This window comes from Grammomys surdaster, unplaced genomic scaffold (genome assembly GCF_004785775.1).
Source record: "Grammomys surdaster isolate TR1022 unplaced genomic scaffold, NIH_TR_1.0 958, whole genome shotgun sequence".
In the NCBI taxonomy this organism is placed as follows: Eukaryota; Metazoa; Chordata; class Mammalia; order Rodentia; family Muridae; genus Grammomys; species Grammomys surdaster.
The window spans coordinates 1,013,000-1,028,065 of NW_021605377.1; the positions used below are offsets into that span (position 1 = coordinate 1,013,000).

Here is a 15,066-nt window from a genome sequence, read left to right on the forward strand (position 1 = left end):
AGCCCAGCATGCACCACATCCAGTCTCTTTCTTTTTTAAGCAGAGTGAACATAGATTTATCAAGGCAATGTTAGACAAACCTTTCAAGAATGAGAGGGGCTGAGAATGAGGAAATACCTAGAGTTGTTCCCCCCACTTTAAAAATTCATTAGTGAGGGCTGGAGAGATGGCTCGGCAGTTAAAAGTGCTGACTACTCTTCCAGAGGTTCTAAGTTTAATTCCTAGCAACCACATGGTGGCTCACAACCATCTGTAATGGGATCTGATGCTCTCTTCTGATGTGTCCGAAGACAGCTGCAGTGTACTCATATAAATAAAATAAATAAGTTTTTGTTTTTTAAAAAATCCATTAGTGAAGTACTTCCACTCAGAATGCTCAACACTGGACATGTGGACATTATCCACTTCTAACATCACGTGATTGTAGCTCAATTCTGATGCTAAGTATCTTTTGGCAGTTCTGGGGAGCATACTGAGCTCACTGAGTAACAAGTTAGGCATATCCTCTACCTCTGAACTACATCCTAGCTCCTGTCCTGTGATGATTAACTTGATTTAGTGCAAGTGAACATGCTAAGGCCCCAGTCCCAGAGGCCTCCTCCCTCTCTTCGAATGACAACCATAAGGCCTAAGTCAATGCTCAGACTGACCGATCAGCTCTAAACTGCAGGTTTCTGAGACCCCCTTCTTCAGGTTTAGCAATTCTTTAGAATAGCTCAGAGACCCCAAAGAAAGCTACTCTATCACTTTATTAGCTCTTCCCATGCCCTTAAACTGCTGAGGCGAAGTTCTTGACAGAAGCCACTTAAAGAAGGAGAGGGCTTCTTTGGCTCACAGTTTATATGGTATAGCCCACAGCACCTAGGAAAGCCTGGCAGTGGAGAGGCTCAGTCCACGGCTGCAGGCGCTTGCAGTATGGTTTGTTCACACCCTGGCAGATCAGGAAGCAGAGCACTAGCCCAGATCCGGACAGTAACCTGCCTCCACCAGTGAAGGCCCATCTTCCAAAGATCTCAAGACCTCCCAGAGTCACCCCACCACTTGGGGGAGATCCCAAGAGTCCAAAACCCGAGCCTGTGGGAGACACCTCATGTTCAGACATAACATTCACTCCAAAACAGCCAAATCAAAGAAGAGATGGGCAGGACAAGGTGGGAGAGCATGGGGAACAAGGAGTATCCATGTTCCTTTTCCCGGCATGCTACCCTCCAAAGCACCCCAGTATGGCCACCAACCCAGTTTTCCAAATCTCATAATTGGGAGCAGAGGTATGGAGACTGTACCTCAAAGACGTGATTTATTTAATCATTGGCTTTTGGTGTTGAAATCAGATCCCCATTCTCCACCCACTAGAAGCTTGGGTTGAGACAGAGAATTCTAGTCCTTTAACCACATGGTTGGTCCATCCCAAAGCTATCTAGGGACCCACCAAAAGTCATTTTCATAACATAGCTTAGATGTGGTTAAAGGAAGCTTGCTATGAATATAAAAAGATGTTCCTCTTCCCTCACCACTGAATGATACAGGGTTGGTTCAACATATGAAATCAATAAGAATAATAAATCATATAAAGAGAATTAAAGACAAATATGACACGACCATCTCAGTAGCTGCAAAAAAAGGCCTTTGACAAAATGCTTTCATGGTAAAAGTCCGAGATGGGACAGGACTGGGGCGAATATACATCAATATAAGAGAATCGCTACATGACAAATTATTCTAAACAGAGAACAAATTCAAAGCAATCCCATTACAACCAGGAACGATTCAGGGCTGTCTGCCCACTGTCCCTGAGTTTTGAAGCTGTGCCTGCCACCGAGAGCAGCGTCCCAAATTGTATCTCTTACAGCATCACAGTGACTTTCCCACATGGTAAGCATAGTGTTTGCTACCACGAGCTTTTTGACCACTTCAGTACATCCAGACCAACAGGGTGACGTCTGCCGTGCCCACGGGTTCCCACTTCCCACCACTTCCCCCCTGTGTTGCCTGCAATCCCAAGACACCAAACCACACTCTGTTCCCTGCCCCACCTCCCAACCGAATCTTCCGTTTGAAGCATCAAAAGTTTACTTCCGTCTTCATTCTATCTTCCCCCTGGTGGGCCTGAACCACAACTAAGTCCTTCTAAACAATTGTCTCTGCTACTTGTGGTTTCCATTGGTGTATTCAGCGGGTCCACCAAGTTCGGGTCTTTTGGAATTTGTTCAGTCCCCACCCTCCTTTGTCTCTGTCCCCTCTTTCACCTTGAGCTCCCTTAGCCCATAAACTAGGGAGCTATTCTTTGAATCCCAAGGGAATTTCACCTCCACCAAGGGATTTCTCAGGTTTCTGTGTTAGTCCACTGTACACGTTTGCAACCCCGGCCCAGCCGTCACCAGATTTTAACCATGTCTGTACACTGCATGAAGGGAGTTGAGCAGAACTTTGCATTAAAGAGGACTTTTTTTGTGGTATCAAATAGAATCCAAGCAGCGCTATTTGGATTCTAGCGTTGCTTTGTATTTCTCTATAGACTCTTTGCTTATGAAGCAAGCTCCATTTGGGCTTACTTCAGGAGAAACGGAGATTTCAGCTCATTACTTACAAAAGGTGTTTCATTGTATTAGGCAAAGGAGAACAGGGAGAAGACTGACACAGTTGAATAATGAAGGAAGGAAATGAACCAATTCCTGCTTTGGGGAAGTATCTAACAGCTGTGCACCCAGCTGCAGGAGAGAAAACAATGGGGGCGGGGCTGGGGCTGTGTATCCTGAAGCCACAATGTACATTTCTAAGAGTTATTTGCATATTCTGTTCATAAATGCCATTTCAAGACCCCAACTGCCTTGAGGGTGGGGTTGCTTCAGGGAATATTTTATGCAGAAAATCATTAACTTCCAGAACGATGAGAAAGTTATCCCAAATGAATGAACATCAACCATGGCTTCTGCAGGAAGGGAAACATTACTTTTCTACTGTAAGAGTTTACTTTCTGGAAATTACCTGCCCTCCAACTCAATAAGATTTCCACCATCACTTAAAGAGATGTTCATTTTTTTTTCCAAATGAGAAGTCTCTTGCTATTACGTTTAGTTTATTGTCTTGGTTGAAAGCAGCTCTTCAATAAAATATGTATAATATTGTTGAATGGAGAATAAAACGAGGTTGTCCCTAGCTCAGTAGACAGAATTGAAGTAACAATTGATTTAATTAGGCAAAAAGGGCATGTCAGTGGGGTTTTCTGAAGCCTTGTAAAATACAATGTAGGGAAGGCGATTCTATCAAGCTTGTATTTACAATTGTGGGAGGTGTATAATTGCTATATAAATATTCATTGAGATTCTTGAGTGAAACCAGGTACAAATGAAACAAGGGAAGTCCAACATCAGGTTTCTGTTCCGAGGAGGACAAGGAGACAGCCCCTCCCGGTGTCCATCACTGCACATCCCAGATCTCGCAGAGGAGTGGGGTGAACTTGTGGTCATTCACCCTCCAAGACATCAGCATCTCAGCGTGGTGATGGTTGAATGTCCGGAGTTCCGTCAAGCGACCCAGGAGGCAGGCAAAATGCTGCGGGTTCTCAGGCTGGTAGATCTTGCACAGTTTTTGTAGCACATCAAGTAGAGGTTCCTGAAGCTTCTCCACTGCCTCTCTATCCTTTATGTATTGTCTGTCTATGTGAGGGTTTGAAATAAAATAGCAAGATTTTTATAAGTGAAAAAAAACAATAATCGGGAGTAATTATGGCAATTGCTAGTCTTTTTAAAGTGTGTGTGTGTATGTGTAGAGTGCACTTAGATGCACAAAATTTTCAATGTAATAAAATTACTTGCATCTACATACACACATATCTATGCATATACATACAAAGATATATACACATATGTTTATAATGGACTTATATGTAGACCAAGATAGGGAACACCAAATGCTCCCAGAAGTCCCCCTAAACTCTCTTCCCAATCAAAGTCACAGAACAGGTATAAGCATCCTTTCTCAGGGAACATTCTCATACTTCCTGGGTCATAGGGGATCTGTGTGTGTAACTCTAGGTGGCTCTGCCAAATTTTTTCTTCCTTCCCCTCAATCATAATTATTAATGTCCAAAGAATACCAACTAGCAGCTACCTATTTATCACATATAAAAAAATCATCTAAGGCTAGCACAGTCTGTTTTACAAATTACACAGTAGTACTTGCCCCCAAATTATTAAAGTCAACTTTGAAAATAGATTTTTATACAGAGAGATATTTGGGGCTACAATGTTTAAAACAGTAATAAAATTAGAAGCACATAATTATACAAACAGTGACTATTAAGAATGTCTTTGAAGAGCTATACAGTGGACCATTCTAACTTTTAACAAGAGCCTTGTAAAGAGTTTCCTAAAGGATACACCAATCTATGCTAGGTTACAATTTATAACATGCCTTTGATGTTTGTGCACAAGTATCCGTGTCTCCAATGCTACAATGTACACAGTATCTTTGATGTTCGTGCACAAGTGTCTCTCCTAAGAGCCCTTCCTGACAACTAATAAACGTGCCATTCTCTCTCCCACCTCCTGCCCATCCAGCCTCATCATTGTAAGTTTTTTGAGATGAATTCCCACTGTGCAACCCAGGTTGAGCTCAAATTTGTATGCTTCCTTTATCAGCCAAGTGCAGACATTACAGGCACTGGTCACTGGGCCTGTCTATTATTATTGCATAGTTTGTAGACATTTTGTTATCTTCCTCATTTTTCTAGAACAATAGCCTCGTAGGAGCGCTATTCAATTTACTCCTAAAGCTTACAGCCATATTCGATGTGTAGGAGATGTTCAATGGGCAGTTATAGAAACCACAAGGGTATTTTTTTATATTAACTGAAAGTATATTAAGATAATAGTAATGTTGTATTTGAGTTTTACTTTCTTTTTGTGTCTCTGTGTTTTCCGTGTTTTCTTTAATCCGCATCCTCATGACTATGCTGAGAAAGACGCAAACAGTATAAAAATACAAATATGATAGTATGATTACCTGGAGAGAGGATGACAATTGCTGTGAGCAGAGCGTACTCCTCCTGAGTCATTTTCAGCTCCGCAACACTTTTATAGAAACTGAACATCGGGGTTATGTACTCATCAGAGATGCCTGTGTGGGAAAGTTGAAAAAGGCACAGTTACTGTAACAGGTTTTTAGTTCTAGGTATCATTATTGTGGGGAGTGTTGTGTATGTGCATGTATGCGTGTACATGCATGTGCACGTGTGTGTGAACATGTGGGTACATGTAGAGGTCAGGCTACAACTCTGTGGCACTGGTCCCCTCCTTCACATGGATCCTAAAGATCGAAGATCTAATGATGTAATGATCAAAGCCAGAAACATGTGACCATTCACATTTGTTTCCATGCACACACAATCATTTAATTATAATAAATTATACATCTCAGCCACAGGCAGTGTGTGGTAAGAAGACCGGTAAGCAAAATCTTCCAAGGATAGCCTCCTGTAGGATGCGTTTGTCTTTGTTTGGCCACCAGTGTGCAACAACAAATGATAATGTTCCTGGGTTAGAAGAATTCCCGTAATTGCACCATTTTCTGGGTGGGGAGCCTGTTACTTTAAACAATATCAATAGATACACTCAAGATAAAGAGTAACTTTAACAAAGAACCTTAAAGCATGGTTGTGCTTCCATTCAGAAGCAGAAGCATCCTCACTGAGTAAGCTGGCCAGAGTTCTTATGAATGGGTTTGGATCTACCTGAAGTACCCATTGCCTACCGTTCACTTAGCAGTATGGGGTCACTGTTTTCAAACTCAGTACGTCAAATATGAAAGATTTCAGGTAGGGAGCAACCCCCCGACTTTCCCCTAGCCCATGTCTAAATGTCTCTGTTTTCAGTGCTAGACATCTTTGGCATCCAGTTGTCCAGGTTGACATTCTGGTGTGTGGTCCTGTGGGCCTCATGGCTTCTCTTCACTCCAGGGTGGCTTACCTAACTACAGCTCTTGGCACTGAGTTAGTTTCACCCAATCATCTCGCCTTCTGTGGCGTATAGCAACTGCCTCCTCATTCATCTTCCTGTCTTGTTTAACTTTCTTTAACACAGTCTCTATCCAGATAACGGAATGGCCCCCCATAAACTTCAACAAATCACATCCTTTTTCCTCACTTGTTACACACCTTCAGGACCTTTTGATGACTTTTACCATATGCATGTTTTTCTTTTAAATGGGGACCTCTGCCTCTTTCACCATCCAAGACTGTAGCTCACTGAGTCAATTTACCGGGTCCTCAGCACGCACTATGCTATGTGATAGGTACTTCTCAGTCACTCCTTTCAAGCCCACCATGTCAAATACCAAAGACACCAGGGATAAACCAAACCCTCCCCATTTCCTACAAATCCTCTCATTTCCTGCTGTTTTTTCATTAAATTTTCTAAAACCCCTCCAGACCAGCAGTCTCAGTCTTCCTAAGGCTTTGAACTTTTAGTACAGTTCCTTGTGTTTTGGTGACCCCACCACCACCATAAAATTTTTTTGTTTCTACTTCAGAAGTGTAATTTTTGTGACTGTTATGAATTGTAATGTAAATAGCTCTATGCAGGCTATCTGATACATGATAGGCAGGTTGAGAACTACTGTTACTAGCTAAATACAGAAAAGTCAGTAAGTTGCCCAAAGAGACAGAGCTAGTGAGAGGCAGCACCATGACTCCAGCCAAAGTTGGCAGGCTTTGGCTCAGTTTCCCCTACTTTTCCATCATACAATTTCCCTCTAGCCAGGTTCAACTTCAGTTTCCCTCAACAATTCTGTTTTCCTGGTGTCTGTACACCCACCACGGCTGTCTCTACTTGGAATCCCCTTACTCCCCTTGAACTTTATTCTTGTTTGTAATTTAAGAAAAATTGTGTCTTTTTTTCCTACTTGCTCAAATATTAATTTGGAGCTTGTACTACACATGGTCTCATTCCAGAGAAGAACTGGTTAGGGAATCAAGGAGTCAGGAGGGACGTGGATATGACTTGCTGATGCCTGGAGAAGAGGATCTGTCTCCCAGGACTGGTCCACCTGAGAATCCATTGCTTTCTTCCTTTCTAAGCCAAATCTAGAGCCACCGAATTCTGGCCGAGCCCAATCAGAGTATAGTTGGAGTCCCGACGCTTAAGAGTATGACTATGAACGTATACACCTTATAAAGTCAGTTTGTCAGCAAGTCAAATCCTCACCCTCACACGAGCTTGAAGTCTCTTCCAATCTGAGCCCTCAGCCTCTCCCAGAGATTCAACACACCACATGCCACTCTCCCCTCCTCCGTCCTTTGATTATGTGTTTGACCTCAGTGGATTCTCTCAACAGCTAAGCCTTTGTTTAACAAGTGGGAGATTACATCAGATGGGAGAGTGCCCTTTATCCAGCTGCTACATAACTACCCATGACCAGACCAGATACAATGTTCAAGGACTGGAGTGTGAACCTGGGAATGCCGCCCAATGTTTCCAACACAGGGTTAGAGGTTGTGAGTCAACTCCTGAGCCAGGGGACCAGAATGTCAGCTTCGAGATAGTGTCTCCTAGATTTGTCATGTACTACAGTCATGACATCTCAACAATATGACTGGCTACATGAGATCTGCATAGTAATCACATCAGTGGTTTAGCCAACATGGATACGGGAGACTTCCCAAGTCTCATTCATATAGTATTACATAAGAGAACACAGAGAGCATTTTCCTGCAAACCCGCCTCACAGTAAGCCCTCAATGGTGGGGCAGGCTTGTAATTCCAATTAACTGGAGCCTGAGGGAGGAAGATGGTCAGTGCAAGCCCTGCCTAAGCTACAGGGCAAGTCTAAGGATATCTGGGCCACCCAGTGAGACCCGAAAGCTACTTCAGAGATCCACAACTGGGCAAAGTGCAGAGAGTACATGACTGTGGAAAGCCCGGTTGCAGGTATTACATCTGCAACCTCACCCCAGCACCTAAGGCTCTGGGAAATTACAAGAGCCAGGGGACCAGAATGTCGGCTTCGTGATAGTGTCTCCTAGATACGTCAGGTACTACAGCTGTGCCATCCCAACAATATGGCTGCCTACACATCAGTGGATAAGCCAACATGGGGGAAACGTAAGTTGGAGCAAATCAAGGGCTGGTAAGAGAGAGAGAATCCATTTTCTCCAGGGATGAGCTCCCTGATCAGCTACCTAATCCCAAGTGGTCTGCCCTAAACCTATACATATAAAACCAGTTCTGAATGGATGCAGTTGATATGAGAGAAGGGGTCTTGAGTTCAAGAGCAGAGCACAGAAGGAGTTGGGGGAGGGGGTAGTGTAGATACAGTATCCAGGTGTACAATTCTCAAAAAAAATTAAGTAAAAATAAGATTCCAAAAAAGTCAAAATAGAGCCAGAGAAAGCACTTTAACGAGCTAGTGGTAGGCTCTGAGTTTAATCCTCAGTACTCCCCAAATGAAAATGAATAGGTAATCATACCATTTACCATTGTTAAGCAGATGAATTGCATTAACAAACTAATTCATCATGACCTCAGTCAGTTTTAGTCTAGATTTGTGTCTCTCTGCCTTTACAAAGCTATTTTTTTTCTTAATTTCATGTGTGTTGGAGGCTATGCCACAGTGCCCATGGAGGGTCAGGAAACAGCTCTCAGGAGTCAGTTCCTTCTTGTGCATCCTAGGGATCAAACTTAGACCATCAGTCTCGGCAGCAAGAGCCCCCATCTGCTGAGCCATCTCACCGGGCCAGTATTGTGTGTACACGCATGTTTGTATGTGCATATGTTTTTGTTTTTTTTAAATCTTCCATTTTTTGTTTTTTTGACACAGGGCCTCTCTATGTAGCCCTGGCTGTCCTGGAACTCACTGTGTAAACCAGGCTGGCCTCTGCCACCCAAGAGTGGGGATTAAAGGCATGTGCCACACTCTGAGCTAAAAGATCATTTTTCTTCCTCCTGGGGGCAATTATTCAACCAGGGATTTGCCTCAGGATTTTTCTGAACATTAAAGCAAAACAAATATTTGTAACTTTTTTCTTTTACTTTTTTCTCCTTTCTTTCTTTCTTTCTTTCTTTCTTTCTTTTTTTTTTTTTTACTAAAGATGTTCTTTTTTACTTTTAAAATTTTATCAGTCTTAGCTGTAAATGGAGGTACATGTCTCTAATCCCAGCACTGGAGAGACTGAGGTAGGGGGATGTTGAAGTCAATTAGCAGTCCAAGGCGCATAGCAAGACATTGTCTAAAGTCAAGAAAGGCTGTCTTCATGCCTCTTCCATATTCAGGGTCTGCACCTATCTGGAAAGATCACAAAAAAATGCACAGTTGGGCCAGAACCTTACTTTATTCTGTTTTTAAAGAGAACCTCAGTAAATTCTTGAAAGTTATTAACTTGTCTAACAGATTTATGTGGAACAATTCATTTTTATTGAATTTTTTTCAAAATACATTTTAAATTTGGAGTGGGGAGGGGTTCGAGACAGAGTCTCTCTGAGTAGCCTTGGCTGTCCTAGAATTTGCTCTACAGACCAGGCTGACCTCAAATTCACAGCGATCCTCCTGCCTCTGCCTTTTGAGAGCTGGGATTAAAGGTGTAGGCCTCCACCTCCTGGCTCATTTGAATTAGCTGGTATGGCTACCAAAACAATCTGTTTCTAGCCAAAGTATATTCATGTTTTTACAGGCATGTGTGCACATGAATACACTTTCTATTTCCCATAGCTGTATCTTGTGTGTCAGCATCGGCATACATCATTAAACAGACTAAAGACTGGGTAAAGAAATGTACAGAGAGACATGTCACACCTGGATGTATTTGTTAAAGAATTACCCGTTCTGTTTGCCAGTGACCACCCATACTTTTGGTCATTGTTGAAGGACTCAACCGTCTGAATGAGCAATTTCATTTTTATTATTTTGAACCACTGACTTATTTATGAATGACTGATTCATCCCAGGAAGTGGCTTTCAAGAGTACTGATCTGTTAGCGAATGTCTCACGAAGCATACATAACTTGTTTCCTCGGAGTGTGTAACCAGCGGGCAAGCTAAGGGGCTTGAGTGTAGAGTAGAATAAGCCCTTAGTTATGAAGTCATAAAAATACTGCTATTGTTTGTTTATGTATGTATATACATACACATGTGGAGATCACAGCATCGTGTCTAGGAGTGGGCTCATTCCCTCCACCTTGTTTGTCCCTGGGATCGAACTCAGATGATGAGATTTTTCGGCAAGCACCTTCACCTGCTGAGGCATCTCATTGGCCCTGGGCCATAACTTTAAATGCCATGGGATTTAGAGATACTATCAAAATCAATGGGATCTGAAGATGTTCTTCTGTGTTTAGAGGTCATCTTTGATTGCCAAATTGCCTAGCTTGCTCACGCCTTTAAATTTTCAGCCTCCAGCGAAGCTGCCGCCACCAGTTAATTATAGTTGATGAAGTCTGGGGAAAAAATAAGTTAAATTATTTTTCCTACAAATCAGATTCAGGGTAAATCTTCTCCTGGTTTCAGAGTCAGCACGGTTACTAAGGACAGTAACATAACCACCAAAAGTGTTTCAAAAACCAGCAGTTTCCAGTATAAAAGCGTAATAACATCATCCAGAAGGGGGCAGCCCTTTCCCGTTTTCCAGCTTCTCTGTCTTGTCTGAATTGGTTTAGCGTTTTCACTCTTAGGACCAGTTGTCTCAACATTGGCCACAGGAGGGCGCTATTTTCTAACTCACCCACAGAGGCTGTCTGAAAAAGTTTTGAGTCCGAAAAAGAAAATCAGCTCATTCCTGCACCTCTGTTTCCTGTTTTCCCTTTAAGGGGGTCGGGGAAGGGGTTCTGTGATTGACAAATTGGTTTTTCATGGATCAGAAACGCTGTCTGAAAGAATGACCCATAGCAGAACATCACTGCACTTTCTCTCTCTTTGTTCTCTTTCTGGGGATCAAATCTGGGTCCTCAGGGCTGCTAGGTGAGTGCTTTACCATTGTGCTTTAAAAAAAAAAATGAACCGTTTCTTTCCTGATGAGCTTCCTAGTATTAATCAGAAATAAAAGCAGGCAGTTTCTTTGTGTGGGGGGAATATATAATATATGCGAGAGCGTGTAGCATGGAAGCCACTTTTCCAGGACTCTTGATGCCTCTGTATGATTTATTGTTGGTGATCTCAAGATAGACTGGGCATCTTATTTAAAGCGATGCTATTTGTTCAACCTGTGTAGTTTGAATTTTTCCTAGTAATGACACCATCCCATTAACATAGAGGTTAGATGTGTACCTGAACATGTCAGCCAAGCCTATGAATGTCTTCAACATCCTTTTCAGACTAAGTTCTCCATACCCTGGTGTGTTCCTTGTGAATGAATGACAACTCCTCTGGGATCCTAAAGGTTACTTTGCTCCAGCCCAAGGTCCAACCACTGTTGCTCTGGTTTCCATAACAGAGGCAGCATCCAGAAATTCTGCATAATTCCAGCCGCCAAAATTAAAGGGGGTTCTGCTGAAACTCCCAGTAGAGATATTTTTGGTCTCCTTACTTTCAGCCATGACCAATGTCTTGCTTAGAGGTGAGGCTTACAGGCTCTGGCTATTAGCTAGAAGAACTTGCCTGAGGATAAAGCCAACACACAAGGAGAGAAGACCGAGGGGACAGTTGCTGGGTTTCTCCCCATGGGCTGAGCCCCCACATTAACTGCTTCTGCTGCTGTCTCTTCTGGCTTTTCATTTGAGCTAACAGTTTTCCTACTTTAGAAAACCATTACTGGGGATCAATCCCAGAGCTTTGGTACATGTCTGACAAGCATACTACCATTAAGCTACACCCCCAAGTCCTTATTTACTCACTTGGAAAAAAAAGTGTGTGTGTGTGTTTGCACACCTGTATGTGTGTAGGTCAGAGATCGACACTGGCTACCTTCCTGTATCATTGAACCTGCAGCCCACTGATTTGGCAAGATGAGCTGGCTATCAGGCTCCAGAGACCGTGTCTCTGCCTCCCCAGCATTGGGGTCCCAAGTCTATGTACCGAGCTTTGCACATAGATGCTCAGCTCAGATATTTATGCTGGCATGGCAGCCACTTTCCTGGCAGCCATCTCCACAGTGCTAGCTCCTCATTTTCTACACTTCTAGGGCTACATTCTGTTTAATTTTCTATTACTTCATCAGAGACCTTCTAACCGATAGTGTCTCTAAGAAATGCCCTGTACAGTTTGTCTCCAAAATTTCTTCCCCACACCCTGAAATATAGTGCAAGACCCCTGTTAATATGAGGCAGTGCACCCATGTTCAAATGTTGCTTTTCTGTGACACTTTCCCTATGCCAGTGCCACGGAATCAGAATTTCTTCTCCCTATTCAATTCCAGCACACTTCTCCACCTCATGGCTCTGCTCACTGTGGCATGAAAACTACACACAAATGCATGAGGGAAGAGATAGTGACTGCATCTCCACGCAGCCTAGACTGGGAAGGCTACTTCATGGATATTCCTATCAATCTCTGAAATGTATCTCTAATAAATAGCTGACTGATGGAGACATAGAAATTCACAGAAATTTTTTGTGAAATTAGACAATGTTACATTTTCCTGGTATTCCTTGTGACAAAGGCGGCATAGCTATAAAATGCAACAAAGGTAAGTGATGTCATTAAGGCAGTGGAAGGGCCAACAGGATGGGCCAACAGGTAAAGCAGCTTGTCGCACAAACCAGACAACCTGAGTTCGGTCCCTGGGACCTGCATAAAGGTGGAAGGAGAGAATCAAGCCCCACAAAATTTTATTGGACTCTACACAGGCACTGTGGTACGTGCAACCACAAGCATAATTTGCACACAGGATAATAATGAATATGTTTGTGAAAAGATCTTGAAGCCATTCTTACCATAATCAGACATGTTTCAGCTGCTTAATCCTTACCAAGCTGGCCACCTGTGCCTCAACTACTGGCTTTAATTTTTTAAAACTTCAATCAGGCTAACAATTTAAAAAATGGCTAATTTAAAATATTAATAAATAATATGCTTTGCACTAGTCCTAATAGCAAGATTTATTTGGTCAAATTTGTCCTAACTGGTGGTTAGGAGTCTCACGGGTTTGGACTGCCAGGTTTCCAATAGAATTCAATGAGTTCCATCCAGATTAGTTTACCTAGTAGGCACTGGGCATCACAGCAGTGCCAGATGACAAGCTCTCAAGTCGTTAACTGATCAACGGAAGAAGCAGATATACAAGCAAATGCATAATGCCCAAGGCTGAGTAACACAAGGTCTTAGAGATGAACAAGTTGTCTGCCCAGTGACGCTAAAAATATTGACTCGTAAAATACTTTGATACGTCTTCATATGAAGAAAATCTCGTTCTAGAAGTCAGCCTCACATTTTCCATGCCAAAATTAACATGTGACCACCTTGAAAAGTAAAATTAGAGGTAGTAAGAATGTAAGCTGACTTAAGTAAGCATTTGCCTTTCTTTCTTACAAACACTTAGAGCTCTGCATTTCCAAGCCTTTGAAAGACACTACTTGAACTCATAGTTGGTTTATTGCTTCTCTGTGAAATGTAGCTATGACATATTCATCTTGTGCATGTTCCAAAAGACAGGAGCCTCGAACGTTTTTACCACACACAGCATCCTCCAGTAGGGAGGGCACTGTGGCTAGCTACCACTTCATCATCCTACCATGAGTATCTTGTTTCTCTGACCTTGTTGTCTGCAATCATTCACAGCAAGGCAACTTGACATCGATGGCTGCCGCTCATATTTTATTTCCTTAATGGAGGGCAATGATGTGTTTTACTGGGTTTTATCCTGACTGGCCAAAAGCTGGTAGATGTTAGACCTTGGTAAATAACATGAGCGATATCTAGAAAGAGCACCTCCAGAACACCTGCACTCATGTCCTAGGTGTCTGCTGATTGATTAGCTATGTGTCCTAGACACACAGGAATGTCACTCCAACCTATAGATGCCACTGAGACTACTTATGAGATGATACAAGAAAAAAATATTTGAAGTCTTGGGACATACTATCATTCTTACAAATAGCCTTTTGAGTCGGATATTTAACTTATGTGTATTGTGGAGATTAAAAAAAAGATAACCCCTAAAACCCTGTAAATTTTAGGATTTACTTAAATTTGAAACAAAGAAGACAATATGTTTCATTTTATGAGGTTATTGCCCAGTGCCTTACTGTTGAAATGTGCACTCATTAGAGTTACCAAGCCCACCTCAGTCCTATCATTTTTATAATCTGTATTAGATGATTATTATTTTTATTAAAGTTTTCAGCTTAGAAGCCTAGTTTGCATTACAATACTACATTAGGATTAAAATCATTGATGCAATCAAATTGTATAGAAACAACTCCACCACAGACTATGTCAGATGCAAGGTCTCTAGCTTCCATGAATATAAATAAACACAGTAGCTCCCTTTAAGTAACAAAAACCTTAGGAGATGGTATCTTTGTGTATATAATTTAGGCATAATAATAGAAAAGAAAAAGAGTATAAAGTTGCAAAACAAGAAAACTAATTTTTGCATTGTATTCTTTAAAGACTTCCGTAGGCAACAATCAGGCAACTTTGAAAGGCTATGCTATTCCAGAAATAATACATAATAGAAATAAGAAATACTCGTTAGCATGGGAATAAAAAGTTATTCTTAAAGGTCATCTTGCAAGAACAGGTTCTGATGTGACATGTGGACAAGACAATGTTCTGAGAATCCACCAGGAGCAGAGAGCTCATGAATATGAATAAATGGAAGAGACACCATTATGGATAATAAAATAGGAAGCAGCGTTCGAGTTCAGGTGGTTTCCATTGTCACAATACGGAGTTGGTATTTGCAGACAGTTTCTTATTATAACAAGAGACATGCATATTTATTGATGTAGAATGTATTCTGGAAAATTTTATCACTGAACTTTCATGAAACTTGAACAGTCGTAGTTCTGAAACTTACATTATAAGTAAAGGGTTTTTTGTTTTGTTGTTGTTTGGTTCTGACATATATTTAGCCTGAAAGAGTGTCTCACTTGGAGATTCCACTGTGTCTGTATAAGTCTTTGCCTCTCACTCGGAGAT

General features: G+C 41.9%; 1 protein-coding gene across 4 annotated transcripts in view; it reads right to left on the reverse strand.

Moving 5' to 3' along the window:
• Positions 1 to 3,059: 3,059 nt before the first annotated feature.
• Positions 3,060 to 15,066, reverse strand: part of Nr1h4 (nuclear receptor subfamily 1 group H member 4) — a 75,665-nt gene continuing 63,658 nt past the window's right edge. For all 4 annotated transcript variants that reach the window (XM_028783047.1, XM_028783048.1, XM_028783046.1 and 1 more), the window contains 2 exons: positions 5,005 to 5,118; positions 3,060 to 3,656 (listed from right to left, as the gene is read on the reverse strand). In XM_028783047.1, the coding sequence (XP_028638880.1) occupies positions 3,418 to 3,656; positions 5,005 to 5,118 (353 nt within the window). In that variant the 3' untranslated portion in view covers positions 3,060 to 3,417. The remainder of the gene's footprint in view (positions 3,657 to 5,004; positions 5,119 to 15,066) is intronic.